Raw genomic sequence first — 17,991 nt, 5'->3', positions numbered from 1 at the left:
ACCATCCCTGTGCCTAAAGGAACTGGGGAACCTGGCACCTCTGCAGCCTGCCCAGGGTGACTCACCAGGGCTCAGCATCAGGGCAGAGCTGCAGTACTGGTGACTTCGTTCTGTGTCACAGCTCAGTTCTGTGATAGGGATGATGCAAATACCTGCTTTGTGCAGAATCTGGGGCCTTTTTTCCTTCCCAGTGTGAGTATGTTTTCCTACTAGGCAAATGTACATTGCTAAAAGACTGGAAGTGAACTTGCTAGCCTAGGGGGAAAAGGGGAGAGGAATTTCTTGATCAGATAACACTGACCTTCTTGCACAGGCTGAAAGCTATGCTGCCTTACACCACGCGGGCATCCACTCAAGGCTTATCTGGTCAGATCCCTTCTCCAGGGCTGACTGCTGCGTTCCTCAGCTCAGCAGGTGTGTTGCACACACATTTGTACACTGCAGAAATGAATACATACATTGGAAGGTGAGGTAGTGGAGGACATGCCTTGCTTTTGCCTTCACGTACAGCTGTTGGCAAAGGACCTGTTATTCCTAAATGCTGCAAAGATTAAAAAAAAAAAAATTATATATATATAATATATAAGCGTAAATCTATGTGATGAGCTTACACCTACATGCACACAAGCACATGTGCTCTTACATTAGCATAAAGCATGTGTAAAGTGTTTGCATGCAGGGCTACATGCATGTGCTACCTCCCTTTCTTTTTCTGGGAACTGAGCACTTTTTCTGGGTGAATCAGAAACCCTTCCTCTGTCTGTCTATCTGTCTGTCCCACACAGGAGGGGCTGTAGGAGAATATTTCTGGAAGTCAAAGCCTGCAATTGGGTTTTTCTGCTCTTCTGACATTGTGCCTCTCTCTTGCCTGGGTTGATGCTGACATCTGGAGGCTGCGCTGCAGCAGTGTGCGCACATTGATTTCTGGCTTTGTGCACATCTTTGCAGCCAGGTTCTTGCTATGTGGATTTTTGCTCATTTTCGTGGTCATGCTTTGTAAGAAGCACCGTTCATCTGTCCTGCTATGCCAGGGTGACTTGACCCTGGGCGTGCCTAGCATTTGGTGTCTTTGGGTAGAGTTTAGCATGTTTGTACTGGTTCCCTGTTCATTAACACCTGCTCATGACCTGGACAGCTAACACAAGCCCAAACTCGAATAAGGCAAGTCTGGATACAAAGCAAACCTTGATCTGACCAAGTTAAAGAGATAGATAGGGAGAACTGAAGCAGGATTTCCATAATGGAAAAAGAATTTACTGCTTCAGCTGATGGACATTTGGAGCATTACTGGAGACCGCAGGGGTGGTTCACCTACAGTGCAGGCTGTCTTACAATGCTGACTCCAAAAATGAGCCTATGCCCATAGTCCCATAGGGAAGAGTGCTCTGTTTGTCTTTCTTCTACTCCATTTCTCCATGCTGTGCTGTCACTGCGTGTGATGGATGGCCCTGGATGTGGAATGACAAGGTTTCTGCAACTCACTTCTCTGCTTTTTGGCATCTTTTAGCTTTGGGGTTCATAGCATGAGGCCACCTTCCCCTCCTTTTGCTCATGAACTCTGAGGAAACTATCTGCCAAGGCAAGGCTTTTCATATGGAAATTTGCAGCCATGCTTTTAACTTCCCAGAAATGTAGCTGAAAGGCACCCTGGCCACAGCATCAAAGCCATGCCTGCTTTGGTATGGTTTCTCTCTGCTCATTACTGCAAATACTGGTATGCAAATTGTCTTGCACCAGAAGCCATGCCTCTGCCTGAACATGGGTGTTCTCCTCCACTGAGGAGGTTCCCCTCCTTTGCTGACTGAGGCCCCAAAGGGCCATGGGACAGTGACAAAAGGTGTCATTTCCAAACACCAGCCCTATGACTGAGCTATGTTAGAGCACAGAGCCCACACCACTTAGACTCACGTTTTTGCAGACCTACTGCAGGCAAAGTTGTATTTTCACAGCCACTGCTGGGAGCTCCTCTTTTTTGTTTCCTCTGGGCAATTTCTGGCTGTTTGGAATCACCAAACTGTGTTACCACCATTGCTATTGCACTCACTTCTTAAGCTCTGGGTAGACCTTGCTACTGGGCAAGGGTTCTCTAAGAGCTGCCCACAGATTCTGGTAATAATGGTGAGCTCTGATTTACCCACTTTTCATCCCATCACCAACCTGGTGGCTGGGAGGAAAGAAAGGAAGAGAGAAAAAAGATCCATAAAGCAAACAAGCATTGGGAAACTGGCCAAAGTTCTACAGACACAGTAAAATAACCTCTTATTGGTTTCTATCTACTTTTAGGCAATATACATGCCCTCACCCCAGCATTTGTACTGCAACAAGCTTACACAGTAGAGATGCTGAACAAAGCATCCTGTTTTGTGAGGAGGTAGACTTCTTGAACAGAAGTCACCATCCAGCAGGAGACACCAAGGAAGGTGCCTGCACTTCTCTTCTTGCATCTGTCTTGTTCTGAGATAGCATGTGCTGTACTTTGAGACAAATGTCTGGACGTACAAAGTTAAGAATAGACAGATCTCTGCTCAGGTTTCATCCTTGATTTCCAGTGGGTGTCTGATGCCCTTTTAAGTTTAAGACTTCTACCTTGTTTTGAAGGCACTCGGTGAGTCGTTTAAATGGATAGGAGCGATGAATTGAAGGATTTTCATAAGTTCTGACAAGTTCTTGTCTGATTTTGATGCATGATTTTCTCTGTGCCTTGCTATGATAAACAATCATCTTGAGAAACTGGATTTAACTCAAATCACATTTGTTCTTTGAGAGTAGCGATGTCTTTCTGGCTAGTGCCTCTCAAGGAAGCCATTAACTTAAATTGTTACCTCCCTTCGTTTTTCAATGATGTGTGGTTGTTATTATTATCCTTCTGCTTATCAGCATATTTCTCTTTCTGGGGATGTATTATTTCATGCTTTGGCATCTTACCACAAAAATACAGCTATCGTTTCCAACCACATATGTGAGAATAATTGAAAGAGAAATTGGAAAAGTATTTATTCAGGAGACATGTCTCCTAAATCATGTTGAACCAGCAATTAAATGGATTCGATAATTGCCCTAACTTTAACTCAGCAAAATGAGCTTTTCCAAACCTCTGGTGGAGAATTATCCTAATCAAGTCCAGAACTCCTCATGATAGAAATGGCTGTATTGTCTCAGCAGCTTTGGCGCTGCTTGGGCTCATGTCCCACGGTGGAGGTGAGGCTGGCTGCAGGTCAGCAGAGGCACAGATGGGTGCTCTGGCTATCCCCAAAACTTGTTATCCCAAGAATAACCCAGTGTTGTCTTTGCTAGCATTGAACCAGCAGTGCTGTCCCAGTCCAGTCCTCAGCCACAGATGCTGGAACCTCCATGGGTTCCCCTTTCCTTACAAGTATGAGAGCTGGTATAAAGCCTTGCAGGACATCATGTTGGACCTGCTGTTGAAGTGGTCCAGAAAAGGCCACAGAGATATTCAGAAGGCTGGGGCATCTCTCTTACAAAGAAAGGCTGAGGGTTGGGAGTGTTCAGCCTGCAGAAGAGAAGGCTCTGGGGATACCTTATTGCGGCCTTTCAGCACTTAAAGGGACCTTTTAAACAGAAAGGAGAGCAACTTCTTATATGTGCAGGTAGTGATAAGGCAAGGGGGAGTGGCTTTAAACTAAAAGAAGGGAGATTTATGTTAGATGTCAGGGGGAAATTCTTCATTCAGAGGGTGGTGAGGCCCTGGCACTGCTGCCCAGAGCTGGGGGTGCCCCATCCCTGAAGGTGCCCAAGGCCATGGATGGGCCCTGTGCATCCTGAGCTGGTGGGAGCAGCCAGCCCACTGCAGGAGCAGCAGAACTAGGTGATCTTTAAGATCCCTTCCAACCCAACCCGTTCTATGATTTTCAAGGCCACTTTAAATCCTTCTGAAATGGTACAAGGGGATTTGGCTGATGCCAGGAACTCTGGCTTTTGTGGTGGTTGTTTGTTGTAGTTGTTTCCTCGGGTGCGGAGGGATGGCGAACAGGCCTCAGGAGGGTGAGGAGTTCTGTTTGTGGAACCATTTCTGAGCTGAACGCAGAGCCTTTTGGGCTCAAGTCAGGAGAGAATACACATCTCCAAGTATGACAGAATGGAAAATAATGTGTGTGTGGCCCGATTTTAGTGATTTCTGTACAAAAGAAAAGATCCCGCTGGCTATATGATATTACATTAGCCAAGCAGTTCCATTTGAGTAGTCTCTCTGCTTCCAGAAAAAAGGAAAAGAAAAAAGAAAAGAAAAAACCCAACACAACTAATCTCTCCAAAGGAACAGGCTATTAATTGAAGGAGACCTCAAAAGTTCCCTAAACAATCCCATATACTAATTAAAGACAGATCAAAGTGCACTTTCTCTTATTCTCTCTGGAGGCAAACGGATTTCTCAGGGGCTTCTTTCTGAGGGAAAGATAATTTCTCATGGCATTTTCCTCGGTTTCAAGTGCAGAAATGCACACTGTTTGCTAGCTGGCAGCAAAGCCGTGGGTGATGTATGAGGAGCAGCTCAGCCTGAATGCAGCAACATGCTGCTGCCATTTAATCCAAGATAATATATTTCACGATCCTACCCCTGGAATTTTTCAGCAACTTGTTAAATGTATGGGAAAGCACTTGGCCTGCCTTGGAAATGTTCCCTGCTTTGAAAAAGAGTTGCAGTGGGAGATCTGGCAGTGGTGGTCTGTGAATGCTGGATTTCCCCACGTGGCACAGCAGGGCTGGGTGGCTGTGAGGGCTCTTTTACAGCCAGGAAAAGCTCCAGGCTGCACAGAGTGCTGAGGGAAAAGTCCCTGTGGAGTGTGGCTGCTAGCACAGAAGGAGTTGGGGCTGGATTTCACTCCTGCTTTCTCTGCTTTGGGCATGGGCATGCAGAAGAGCCAGAGCTTGGCTTATACTCAAAAGCCTTGCAATCATTTTGAATCTCTGGCTGTGGAGGAGAAACTCTGTTCTAACTTTGCTGTCAACTCAAGATTATCTTAATCCAAGCAACTACAGGAACACTGGCTGGGTTCAATTTATTAGTAGGCAATCCCAGGACATCTGGGGTTGAGGGAGCACCAGCCTAGGTGTTTGTTAAAGGCTTTGTGTCTGAGCTCAGGCAACACGCTTGATTTTCTCTGAGGGCTTTCCTATTTGCACAGAAAACAACAGTTCCCTCTTTTAGGGGTGATGCCAGGACAAGATCTGCCGTGGTTGAGCAGTGTTTGGAGGGTGATAATGTTGGAAGGCAGGAGGCTGCGTGCTCCAGCACAGAGGTTTGTTGCTGTGCCTAAACCTTATGGAGACGACGTTATTGCTCAGCAGAAACATGAGGGAGGAACACTATCGAAAAACTTTCTTCTCCCACCCTGGCTTGCAGCTTTCTTGGGCTTCTCCCCTCTCCTTCCTCAGCCCAGAGAAAAGCAAAGAAATGGGTTTGCAGCACGCAGCCACGAGAGGGCACAAGAAACCAAGCTGAAACCCTTCCTCAAAAGGAAGGAAGCTGAGCTGCCTGAACAAACACCCTTGATTGCTCTGTGATGCAGTGAGACGTTATCAGTCAGGACACTGCTCTGACACAGGGTTTGGGTGGTGCTGCGTGGAAGCAGGGGTTGGACTCAATGATCCTTGCGTGTCCCCTCCAACTTAGAATGGAATCATAGAATGGTTTGGGTTGGAAGGGGCATTTAAGATCATCCAGTTCCAATGCCTTGCTCTAGGCAGGGACACCTCCCTCTAGACCAGGTTGCTCACAGCCCCATCCAGCATGGCCTTGAATGCTTCCAGGGAGAGGCATCCACAGCCTCACAGGGCAACCTGTTCCAACTTGGGATATTTTATGATTGTATGATTTGTCATGACAGGGAACAAGGAGGACACTGGAAACATGCTGAAGAAGGTGTGTTGACTTCAACATATTTCTAGGAGGAATGTTTCCTTCCCTGTTCTTCTTTCTCTTCAGCAACAGACAGAAAACATGAAGAAAGGTTGAGGGAATTGGGCTTGTTTAGCTTGGAGAAGAGAAGGCTCCGGGGAGACCTCATTGTGTCCTTCCAGTACTGGAAGGGAGTGTATGAACAGGAGGGGGAACGGCTGTTTACATGGGTTGATGGTGATAGGACAAGGGGGAATGATTTTAAATTGAGTCAGGGAGGTTTAGGTTGGATATTAGGAGGAGGTTTTTCACTCAGAGGGTGGTGACGCACTGAACAGGTTGCCCAAGGAGGCTGTGGATGCCCCATCCCTGGAGGCATTCAAGGCCAGGCTGGATGTGGCTCTGGGCAGCCTGGGCTGCTGTTTGGCGACCCTGCACATAGCAGGGGGTTGGAAGTGGATGAGCATTGTGGTCCTTTTCAACCCAGGCCATTCTAGGATTCTATGAAACAGACACACACACCAGAAACATCCTGGAAGGGACAAACAAGAGGCCATGCAATGTGGCCATCACAGCTCAAGGCAGGATCACCTCTCTCTAAACCAGCCCTCATGGTATCTCTGTTAGATAGAGGATGGGGTTAATGGTCCCCGTGGGAAGGACTGGGAAAAGACAGTAGAGAAGAAAACACGCTTTGAAAATAATAACATGAGCCAAGGCTTGTTGAGAGAACATAGGGAGGTGAAAAGATCCCTGTCTGGGAGCATCTGTTTTCTCTGCCTGGCCAGGGTGTTGTGCTGTGACAGCAACAGCTTGCATAGGGATTGCAACGGACATGCATAGGTACTGCTGTGTGCTGTGACACCCTGCCCTGATTTTGGGCAGTTCTTGTTCCTGCTGCCTCAGAAAGGCTTCCTGAGAAGGAGAAATGTTAGATTAGAAGTTAGCCTTGAGGTTAACACTGGGAAATAATTTGTGGAGGGAAAGAAAGTACATATTTGGTCAGGTCTACATGCCAGATCTTGAACCAGCAGGGCTGTTTTGGCAAGAACTGTGGTTTTGTTTGACTGAAAAAGATATGAGTTCAAGGCTGATTGCATCTTTACGGCCTAAAATTGCTTTACAGCTGTAATTTATTCTCCCTTTTGTACAGGAATAGCTCTGGCAAGAGTTGGTTTTGCTGTAACTAACACCCGGAGGGTTAGCTGAGTACAATTATTCATTGCCCGGCAAAACAAACTCAGGATCATGAAAACCTGTGAAGCAACAGGTTCAGCACCAAGCAAAGGGAAGCACTCCGTGTGCTGAATGCATGGACTGCCTTGGGAGGGTCTTGTGGGTGTTGATGTGGGTTTGGCATTTGGGCAAGTTTGCAGACTCTGAAGTACACATTACCCCACCTCTTGCTTGGACATCATGGGAGCCACCAGCTTCTGGACTGCAAGAAATTCATGGTAGAGTTTTCCTGTACTCTTGACATACACAAGATCTGACATCCCAGGCTGGATGTAGGCAGCCTGGTCTGGTGGTTGGTGACCCTGCACATAGCAGGGGGGTTGAAACTAGATAATCATTGTGGTCCTTTTCAATTCAGGCCATCCTATGATTCTATGACAAGGCACCTGAAGTATCAATCAACCCATCTGAATGTCGGGATCTTCACCCAGGGATAGCCTGAATGGCAGTACATCCAAAACACCATTCTCAGGTTTGTCATCCTTTTCTCCCTGGTTGAAGGCAGGATGGCAGTGTCTAGACAACACTAGCACTTGGAAAGCTACTTTAGCACAGCACAGTAGGATTGTTTTTAAATGACATCATAGCACCTATGGAACACAAACACAGAAGCAAGGCTCTGTTGCAGTGAGGACTCCTCCATTCAAACAAGTTTCTGATCTTATAAAATCCTTATGAAATATAATCATAAAATTTGAATTTGTGTGCTTATTAAAAAAGTTTTTCAAAGCTGCAGGGATAAGAAATGAAATTGCCTTTATTCATCTTAGCATAAATCAGAAATAGGTAGAATTAATTATTTCTAATACAGCTATCATTTTTCTAACCTTGCTCACTCGTCTCTGAACTGAGCCCAGGTCTTGTCCTTCCAACACATCTTTCAGATCATGCCAGTTCATCCTATATGATGTCTCAAATCGGACATCTATTGTGTTATATACCCTTATTTCTTGTTCTTCCAAAGGTGCTGGTACTATGCAGCGACTCAGAAAAGCTTGTACATGTCAGTTCCAAGAAGATATATGATTTTCTTTACAAGCAGCAAAATCCAAATACAGTAAGCAAGCTCTACCACGCCACTCCTTTGCATTTTCATGGAAGCATCTTAAAAAAAAGCCTCACAAAATGGGTGCACTTGTAATGTTTTAGCACAATATGGCTGCAAACTGTAGAGCAAATTTCATATCATTAGTATTTCATTTTTTGTTTGTTCAGAACCTGCTGCTACTAACTCCATTTTCCTGCGCACCCTCTGCTGCTAATGTCTCCATTTTCTGGGCATCCCCTTCAGCATGTGGTGATATCAGTTCTTCTTCTGGAATAAACTGAACAGGCCAGCACCTTCTTGGTTGGCTTGCTGCATTATCCTCACCCACCTTTCCAATTTGATGAAGATCCTTGACAATTATTTTCTCAGTATCTTCTAGAACCGTCGTCAATAAATTAAATAGGAGAGCAATCCAGGCAAGTCCAAAAAGAATCCAAATGGCCACAAGTGTTCGGTAGTAGGAAAAATAAATCCTGCCAGGTTGTTTACCTGCAGGTAGGGGGAGAGAAAGAAGAAAATTAACAAGTTAAAATGGCCTTGCCTGTGTAAAACAGGCAAGCCTAATGGGCACATTAATGTATTTTACACTGAACGCTTCAAGCTGACTTTCATTGTGATGGAATACTACAATATGCAATATATAAAATACTACAGCAGTACTCCAGGTCAGAGGAAAACGTGCTCTAGGTTCAGGCTGAGTCAGTCTCCTGTAGCTTCAAGTTTATATATGCTAGCGCACATGATGGTCTCTCAAAAAGATATACTGTGATTGGTGTGGATTATCCTCCAAGCAACTTATTGTGATTCTGTAAAATGTGATTATAACCTGATAGATGATTGCTCTAAATTATAGGTATGCTTAATTGAAATTGCAATTCCTACTTTACTTCTGAATGGATTCAGGAGCATCCTCCATTAAAAAAGTAGCTGACTGATGAGAAGTCACTACTTGCCAAGAACGCAAGTTTCTGTGTTGGAAACTAGTGGACTGGAGCTTATTTCATGCAGTCTGTACCACTTAGCATCACCTTGCCTTACACACCCACTTTTCTGCATGGGCCACTTCATTTGTTTGCTCAGCAATGCACAAGCAACATTCAGAGAGCATTTGTTCCTACTGCATCTAGTCCCACACTATTGGCATTATACAGTCCTGGCATCAGCATGAAAACTTGGTAATACTGCTTAGTGAGTGTTGCAAGTCATTGTCAAGGGTGAATCCACATAGCAGAGGTAACAGCAACATGCACGGACAGGGAGATCGCCACAACTCTGATGGAGCATTTCACATTCTGAATCTGCCTAGAAGAAATCAGGATGCTGGCATCTCATTTCATGTCCTGCAGCGCTTTGCATTAAATAAATCAACTCGTGGGATTTTGTACTTCGTCATGCAAAGCTTTGGAAATGGGGCAGCATTTGTCCTCACAGATAGAAAACCAACAGCTGGTTTTCTACCTTTTGCTGGGACTGAGTTGGTATAGAAGCTGCCAGACTTCCTGTAAAGCATCTCTATTTTCTGCTCTTATCTGAAGCTCATCATGTGGGGTTAGGACTTCAACACTGTTTGCAAAGCAGCTAGTAGTATCTACATAATGTTAACTCAAAGCTGAACTTCAGTAAGGCATAAAGCTGGTTCACAGACCAAGGGGAGTTTCACCCTACAAATGTCACCCATGTGTACACGTGCTGTGAACAGCTGAATCAGGACTGTCATCTTCCTAGGATTTCTCCCTATACAAAACAGGCTTTATCTCATCCTTCAAGTACAGCAGCTACAAAAATTAGAATTACTAAAATGCAAATGAACTCATGCCTGTTCTCTTGCACTTGGCTAGCACAAAAGCATTTGTCATTTGTAATCAATTCTAAATACATAACATTAGGAACATTCATTCTGACTGGTTTGTTCGGAAGGTGTGGGGCATTAAAACTTCTCATAGAATCATAGAATTGTTCAGGTTGGAAATGACCTCTAAGATCATCATGTCCAACCACGACCTAACCACACTACCCTAACTCTAACAACCTCCACTAAATGATGTCCCTGAGCACCATGTCCAAACGGTTGTTAAACACATCCAGGGATGGTGACTCAATCACCTCCCTGGGGAGCCCATTCCAGTGCTTAACAACCCTTTCTGTAAAGAAGATTTTCCTGATATCCAACCTAAACCTCTGCTGGCACAACTTGAGGCATTTTATCACCATTGTTTGACATCAATTGAGATAACTGCTGTAGGGAAACAATACTGCAGCTCCAGTTAAGTAATCTTAGAGCCAGGAGTCGTCACAGAGCCAGGAGTCGTCTAACTCTTTTAACTGTGTTTGTAAAATAACATGTTTACAGATGAGGAAAGTGCTATTGAAGTAGTTATTCTGGGGCTATGACTTCCTCTTGTAATTGCAAAACATGCTCAAGTGTTAGCTCCAAAGCTTCATTTTTGTACCATTGCTGAGGAAAAGCTTGTATTGGAGAGATGCTGGCAGGACACAGGTTGTTGTAGAGAAACCTTTGATTCTTCAGGGAATCCAGGTGTTCAGTTGCTTCTCCCATGGACACTCACTTGACTCCTGGTTTTCACTGTGGATTTCCTCTAGAAGCTGATTCTGTTCAGAGTGTATTTTGACCAGCAGAGTCACAGAAATGTTTTGAGAAGCACTCCAACAAGCTGGTGTGTGTCTTAAACGGTGTAACATCAAAGGAACTCCTAAGCTCTAACCTGGGAAGACAGCGCATCCAGTGGTGCATAAGGATGCTAAAGAGTGCTGCTCTTAAAGTGATACATCAATTTAAGATCCACATCTCGTAGATTTTCATAAGTAGATTTTCCCACTGCCCTGCGACTATAGTTCCTACTTCTTGGACTTGTGTAAAACCATGTCTTCTGAAACATGACTGCTTATTTCTTTACTGTATACTCTGAAACTCAAGTCTTAGGTGGCTAAAGCAGGGGTGTATGTCTTATATGATAGTCACAACTATTTCCCTTTCGTATATGCAAATTCCTAGGCTCCTTGAATTCTCCCCTTCCTTCCCCAAAATATTTGGCTCCTTTGCACCACAAAGCACCCCCATTTCATTACATTTAGACAACTCTGTGCTTTCATCAGTTCATGAAACCCTAGAAAGACAAGTATTTCCCCCAAAACCATACAAAGCAAAGACTGGTCAAAGACTAGATGGAAGATTTGTCTCTACAGTACATTGGTGACAGTAACTAAAGTTGCAACCCTGGTGCTTTGCTGCACCTCCTCTCTGAAATCAGCCTTACCTACTACGTAATCTCCAAAGCCAATGGTGCTGAGGGTGATAAATGCAAAGTAAATTCCTTCACTGTAGGACCAACCCTCTGTTATCTGGAAGAATAGTGACGGCAAGCACAGGAACACTAGGATCCCAGTCACAAGGAAGAACAGAAGGGTCAGAAATTTGATCTTCTTCTGAAAAAGAAACAACTACTTTATAATAATGATTTGACACACTAGCAGGCCATATATAATGTTTGGTATTCAAAATGGGTGACCACCTAGGAATACCTACTATAATCACTGTGCCATGCCCTGAAGCAGGGAGAAGCTATGCATTATAGGTGTTCCATATCCATAGTAACCCTGAGAGATGTAGTCTTTTTTTTATTATTATTATTTATTCTATTAGCCTTTAATGACCACGCATATGGAGGGAATTCCCAATTCCCAATGACTTAAACCAGAATTAGACCTTTTCCAATTTTCACCAAACGACATCACTTTTAGTTAGTTTTCAGATACTCAGGTATTGCATCCCAAGAGCACTCAAATTTGCCTTGGAAAATAGGTATTTAAAGAAATAATTTACATTGTTTCCAGTATTACTTGCATTATTTCGTAGAGTCTTGACTGTTGACTTTATTTATCATTGCATCAGTACCACAACTTAAATTCTACCCAGTGGATTAGTGAATACAAGGAGCCCTTTAACAAACAAACTCCTGATGAAGAAGTGTCTAGCCAGTGACTTTTGAACCATCCTAACACCAAGCAGCTATGAAGCAACTTTGGCTGGATAAAAAGATTTGTCAGACAATAAGATTTTTCAACCAGATACATATAGCTTATATGCAGATTTTTTAAGTCCAGGTTGTCTGGAAATGAATGGCAACTGTTGGCTATTTTCTCATGCCCTCATGTATTGCACTTGTGCTAGAGTCTACATCTAATCTAGCCTAACATTCTACTTAAGTTTGCCAGACACAGGAGGATATTTAACAGTTTGATCAGGGTTGTCTGTAGCATTCATACCTAATCCTAATGTACAGCAGGAGACACAGAAAAGCTATTCTCACTTTATCAGAAGCATTGAGAGAATGTGAGAAACTCCAAATAACCTGGGGCATAACCAGACAAGAGATATCATGCCTCTAGCCCCCTACAAGTGCCTCCTCACCTTTCAGCAACTGGGCTCAAATGGGCAACTTGAGCCTGAATTTTCCTTGCTGTAAAAGTCAGAGGTGGGAAGGGATTAAAGGACTGCATAATGAATAAGGAGGGGTGACATGTTAGGCACTGAGCCAGCATCTACTGAAACTCCTACAGGTCAGCTACTTTACAACTTGTCTTCTCTCAAGATGAGATGCTTACTCATCTATCTCTGAACTGCCAATAAAGAGGGGCAGGTACTTCCCTAGAGTGTTAGCTCCTGAAATAAGTATGTAGACACGTGGAAGGAAGCACCCTCTCTCTCTCTCTCTCCTTGATTGCTGAAGTGGGTTTAGACATGCTATATAGATGAACAGGCAAAATGTATCTCTCTGAAAACCTCCTCTATTGCCTTGCCTGCTTAGCTCTGCAGGGGAAGAATACTTCTTTCCCTCTCCAAGCACAATGCCCAACACAGCAAGAGAACAAATGTAATAGAGGATAATGCCAAGATGTATCTTAAAAAAAAAAAAAGCCTAGAAACTAGCATGTCACTGTGCCTAAGTAAAACCAATTACCTTTCTCATTCCTTTCTCGTACAGGAATTTGCCCAGCTTTTTACACAGCAGTGAGAGGATCTTACCAACACGGTGCAGAAAAACAATATTCAGAGGGATTCCAAAGAGAGCAAAAAAGACACAGAAGATCTGGCCCCCAACAGTTTTAGGACGTAGTGTGCCATAACCTATGAAAAAAAGATGTGTCAGAGGGGATATTCCAGAGAGCTGGAGCAATCCATGGTCACATTCACACAGAGCCAAGCCTGGCCTGCCTTTGTTTTCAGAAGATATGGCTAGCACTTCCTAGCCCACATACTCTCACTTTTCTCTGACAAAACTAGTAAGCAAAAGTGATTCATCCTGGATGTTTTGTGGGATGCAGAGAGCTGTTCTCACAACCAAGCCTCAATGGGAATGAAAGCATAACCTAAAAGCGGTTATGGAAAATACGCATTTCCTGTGACAAATACATGGGAAGACAAAAAGCAGAAGGCCGGGGACCTGGAAGATGTCAAGTCTAGAGTCTCAGGCTGTTTCTAATAGCAGAATCAAACAATCTGCCTTCTTGTAGATATGCCTGTGGGTTAGTGACCTCCATGGCTGAATGCCAATAGGTTAGTATGTCCAGATACTGGCTCCAGCCCTGGAGACAGTGCAGGGTGCATTACAGTAGTTTGCATTAATTAACCCAGACCTTCCTGGTAGTCAATTCATTCATGCCAGAGAGATAATTTTCTTAAAATTCTATTAAAAGAGTATTTAGATAAGTAATGGAACAATAGCTGCAGAACTCCAAACATGTCCTTTAATGGACTGTGGACTTTGCTGCTCTTAGACCCCATGAGGTATATCTCTAAGTACAAGAGTTCTGTACTTTGTGTATGTCCTTATTTTATCCTTACCATGAGAAAAAGCACTTTCCAGAGCACAGTTCAACTCAAGACATCCATTACTTGGAAAACTGCATGTTTTCCTTTGGGGAGAAGACAAATAAACCAACTGAGTGATTTATTGGCTGCTAACAGTTCAGATGCTTGAGCTGTTTTGTGCTTCCTGTTGCACAAATACTGCATTTTCATGACAGCAAAACCAAGATGGGTGAAGATGGGTAGCAGCACCTCACTAACAGACCACTTGCAGTAAGGGGGCAGAGAAATAAGCAAATGGTATGTTTCCTGGGACAGCCTTTCTCACTCAATGGGGAAACAAATTTGATGGGAAGCAACCCTTTTGCCTGGGAGAGAGATGCCACAATGAAAAAACTACAGTAATACGGGTAGTGGCAAGGAATGGATTGGCTATTAATATGTAAATATTGCTGTTTCCATGAAATGTTTGTCTTTGCTGTGATGGGTCAGGAGACTTTCAGAGTGCTCGGCACTTTTGCATAATAAAATGACCTCTTCAATATTGATGGAGTCTGACTTAAAACTGCAGTGCTGAGGAGCAAAAAAAAAGAAAAAAAAATCAGTAAGATTTGATTTTCAGTTCAAGTTCTTTGGTGGTATTTGGACAACGTTATCAACAGGGGAAAGCAATTCTTTCTCCTCTCCAGATTCTCCTAAAGAATTTTTCTGTGTTATACTAAAAGGGTTCCAGCATATGAGTGCAGACAGCTGGAAAACACTTTGCTCAAGTCTCTACATCCTCTTTCTTCTATGGCAAGAGGTCTCCACATGGGTTCATGCAACACCAACACGCTTGCCATGATGCTGGGGCACCACAGGGACCCAAGACATGTCACACTTACAGATCACTGGCACAGCTATGCTTAGGGTGTAGCGGGAGAGGCCTCAGCTTGTGAAAACATACACTGAACCCTCATTGCATGACAGCATGAAGCAGCAGCCAAAAGTGTGGATCTTATGCTCAAATTTTGCAGGCCTTTGCTTTTTGGGATGTATATTTGAGGGAAAGGGAGAGACAGGCAGGGGCAAGCAGCCCCTGGGATGGTCAGAACAGCTTGAAGGAGCAGTGTAAGTCTTAGAAATTGCCTTGTCCTCTTCTCATTTCTTCCTTCCCAGCAAAGTTCACTTATTTCATACCATTCTTTTATGCTTTGCACCACTCCCAGATTTAAAGCCTGTTTGACCATAGAATAAAAGTCAGATGTTGGAAAGTCAAATCTTCTACCCACATCTGGCAGCAGAACAAGATCTTAATAGATGGCTTGAAAAGGAGAAACAAGTGGGGAAAAAAAAAAAGATCAAAATGAAAGACTATTGGTATTTTAAAACTCAAAGTAATGCACAAAGATTGGGGCATCAGTGAGGTCTCAGGACCATGTCAGTAGCTGCTTCCTATCCAAGCCAATAAAGGACTGGACTTTCTGTCCCTGAACGCTTAGGTCCTAGTAAGCAGACATAAGGATCACACACACACACATAAATATGGAAATCACAGAACAGACCTATCGTGGAGACCACTGTGCCTGCAAAGAAGAAGGAGTTACTGAAATCCCAGTTGCTGTTTTCTGTCTGTGATTCATTTCCAATAGGGTATACTCCATTCTGAATTGCTTCAGTCAGGTTCTGGAAGGGAAGGCATTATTATTATTATTTTTTCTAATCAACACAACTGCTTTTCTCAAGTCTTTGCTGAATGAGTTCTACAGATTAAGAGAACTGCTGCTCCTTTCTTGTGAACACCACTCACTTGTTTTCATTAATGCTCTAACACGCCATTCACACCTTTGCTGCCAAGGTTAGCTGGCAGACAGCCAGCGGTTTTGAAAGTTTGTCTTTTGCCCTGCGGTTATGTTAAGTGCTCTTATGGCTTTTAGGAGAACTTGTTTGCTTCAGTGTGAAGTTCACCCCTAAAGACCTTGATTCTTGCAGGCTAAGTACTTGAGGGGAAAAAAAAGACCTGCAAAAGACATAGTAGAACAAAGCAGCCCACTGGTTAAACTGATGGGGTGCCTGGTTTTGAGCTTGCCCTTGAGATTTTAGTGGTGCAGCTGGGATCTAATTGCTCACCTGTATGCAGGCATCAGTGAGTTCCAGCTGGGTACATGTGACACACACCAAGTGTAATTTGAAGGCTGTAGTCTCACTGGGGCTACGTATTTATAAAGTCACTGGTTTTCAAAGCATTAATAATGATGCAACTACAATCAGAATCCAGCCTGACACGTACAGCATTCTGCAAGGGGCATGCATGAACCACATGCACAATATTGACAATGCAGCCGTTGAGATGAGGTTCAATGAACATCTGTTAGAGAAGGCATAGGTTGAGTTGAGACTGTCCTGGGGCAGGGAGTTACCTCCCAACCCTTTCCATTTCTATCATGTATAACTCTGTGCATTTTCAGTCCCCTTCCTTCTGTGGATTTCATTCTAAATGATGCTGATTTTTCTGAGGCTTAAAAAACAAGAATAACAACAAGAAAAACCCCAGTATCCAACTGGCCCTGCCTCAGCAAGCAGAGGACATTCATCCGGACATCTGGAATGCAGGCTGGTTTCTACAGAAACAGCAGAAACAAAATCCAAGGCTGAGCCCTAGCAAAGACAAGGCATTAGATGGAATAAACTGCACCAGGAAGGTTTTAACTCCTCCTCCCTCACCATTTTACTACAGTCCCAGAAAGTCAAGGCTAACATAAATCACTTGGCAGCCCTTGCACAATGATTTTGTTGTCTTGAAGAAGTTCTTCTATTTTTTTTTCTTCTCTCCCACCCATTTGCCCCCGTCCAAAAGAAAAATAAAGAAATAAAGAATCCACGATGAAGGGGATGCATGCACGTGTGAACTCTGGGCTGAGCCACTGTTTGCCTTTTTAGAAATAGTGCTTCTCTCCCTTCTCTCCTTATCCTCAAAACATGCTCATTAAGAGCTCCATTACTTTCCCATGCAGACATGCTTCCTGCAAGGCTATTTGCAGTCCCTGTTTTCTTTGCACTGTAGCAAATGCAGCTATGATGGAGTGAGAAATGTAGTCAATATCTCACTTTCCTGTGCTGTGACCAGGAACTCCTTTCTCTTGACTGTGCTGCCTGTTTAACTTCTGCAGCATAGAATCAGAGAATGGCTTGAGTTGGAAGGGACCTCAAGGATCATCAAGTTGCAACCCCCAGCATCTTCTAGAAATAAACCCTGACTATATTATGCTTCTTGAAGTAATTTAAGCATCTTTATTTTCCCCCAGCAGATTATTTCAGGCCTCGCTGTATTGTTCTCTTGTGCTGTCTGTGGCACCACTGTGTGTGGCAACCATCTCCATTATTTTCAGACAGCCTCATTTTTCCTGCTGTGCCACCCACTGGAGATGAGCGTAGCCCCACTGAAAGATGTACCAGCAGGAGGCACAAAGCCGAAGAACTGGGCCATCTTCGAGCAGGGGTTGTTAATAGCTGACACACAACATTTTATCACACCACATCAACTTGTATTTGCGTACAGATCAGTATGATCTGCCTCCTTAAACCAGGGAGTGGGTTTGGGGCTTGCAAAAATAATCCACATGAACACTCCAGCAGAAACACAGAGAGAGCCACAAGGCTGAATAGGAAACAACATCTGATGGGGAAATGGGCAGGAGAAAGGGCATCCACGGGGCTGGCACCCACCTTCATAAACTGCTCCATCTCTGCCACTGTGAGGTGAGTGAAATTCTGCAGGAAAGCCTCCTTCATCTGGGCAGCTGCCATTTTCTGTTGCTTTTCAGCAGTCCTCTCCAGCGCCTGGAACACGGCTGCACCCACCAGCAAGTAGACAAAGTAGCTGCCTACCAGCAAACCTGTCTGCAGCTTGCCACTGCACATGGCCCTCGATAAGGGACAGGGAGAGAGAGGTGGAGACTGGTAAATCCCACGAACTCCTGCGGAGCCTCCCCTAGGCAGGAAGAGCCCTCCCAGCTGCTGTTTCCATTGGGATCTTGCGCTGACAGG

General features: G+C 44.1%; 1 protein-coding gene across 4 annotated transcripts; it reads right to left on the bottom strand.

The window, feature by feature from the left end:
* Positions 1-387: 387 nt before the first annotated feature.
* Positions 388-17,882, bottom strand: KCNK4 (potassium channel, subfamily K, member 4). Of its 4 annotated transcripts, XM_046942471.1 has the most exons (6): positions 17,671-17,882; positions 15,510-15,630; positions 13,118-13,284; positions 11,414-11,597; positions 8,467-8,627; positions 388-438 (listed from the first exon to the last, which is right to left on the bottom strand). In XM_046942471.1, the coding sequence occupies exons 1-6, from the start codon at positions 17,863-17,865 to the stop codon at positions 403-405; spliced, it is 864 nt and encodes a 287-aa protein (XP_046798427.1). In that variant the 5' UTR covers positions 17,866-17,882; the 3' UTR covers positions 388-402. The 4 variants fall into 4 exon arrangements, with proteins under 4 accessions (XP_046798427.1, XP_015143405.1, XP_004936519.1 ...); XM_015287919.4 differs by lacking the exon at positions 388-438 and having other exon boundaries at positions 7,830-8,627; XM_004936462.5 differs by lacking the exon at positions 388-438 and having other exon boundaries at positions 7,830-8,627; positions 11,414-11,582.
* Positions 17,883-17,991: the final 109 nt, after the last annotated feature.

Source organism: Gallus gallus, chromosome 5 (assembly GCF_016699485.2).
Source record: "Gallus gallus isolate bGalGal1 chromosome 5, bGalGal1.mat.broiler.GRCg7b, whole genome shotgun sequence".
Classification (NCBI taxonomy): Eukaryota; Metazoa; Chordata; class Aves; order Galliformes; family Phasianidae; genus Gallus; species Gallus gallus.
This window is presented reverse-complemented; position numbering and strand designations above follow the sequence as displayed.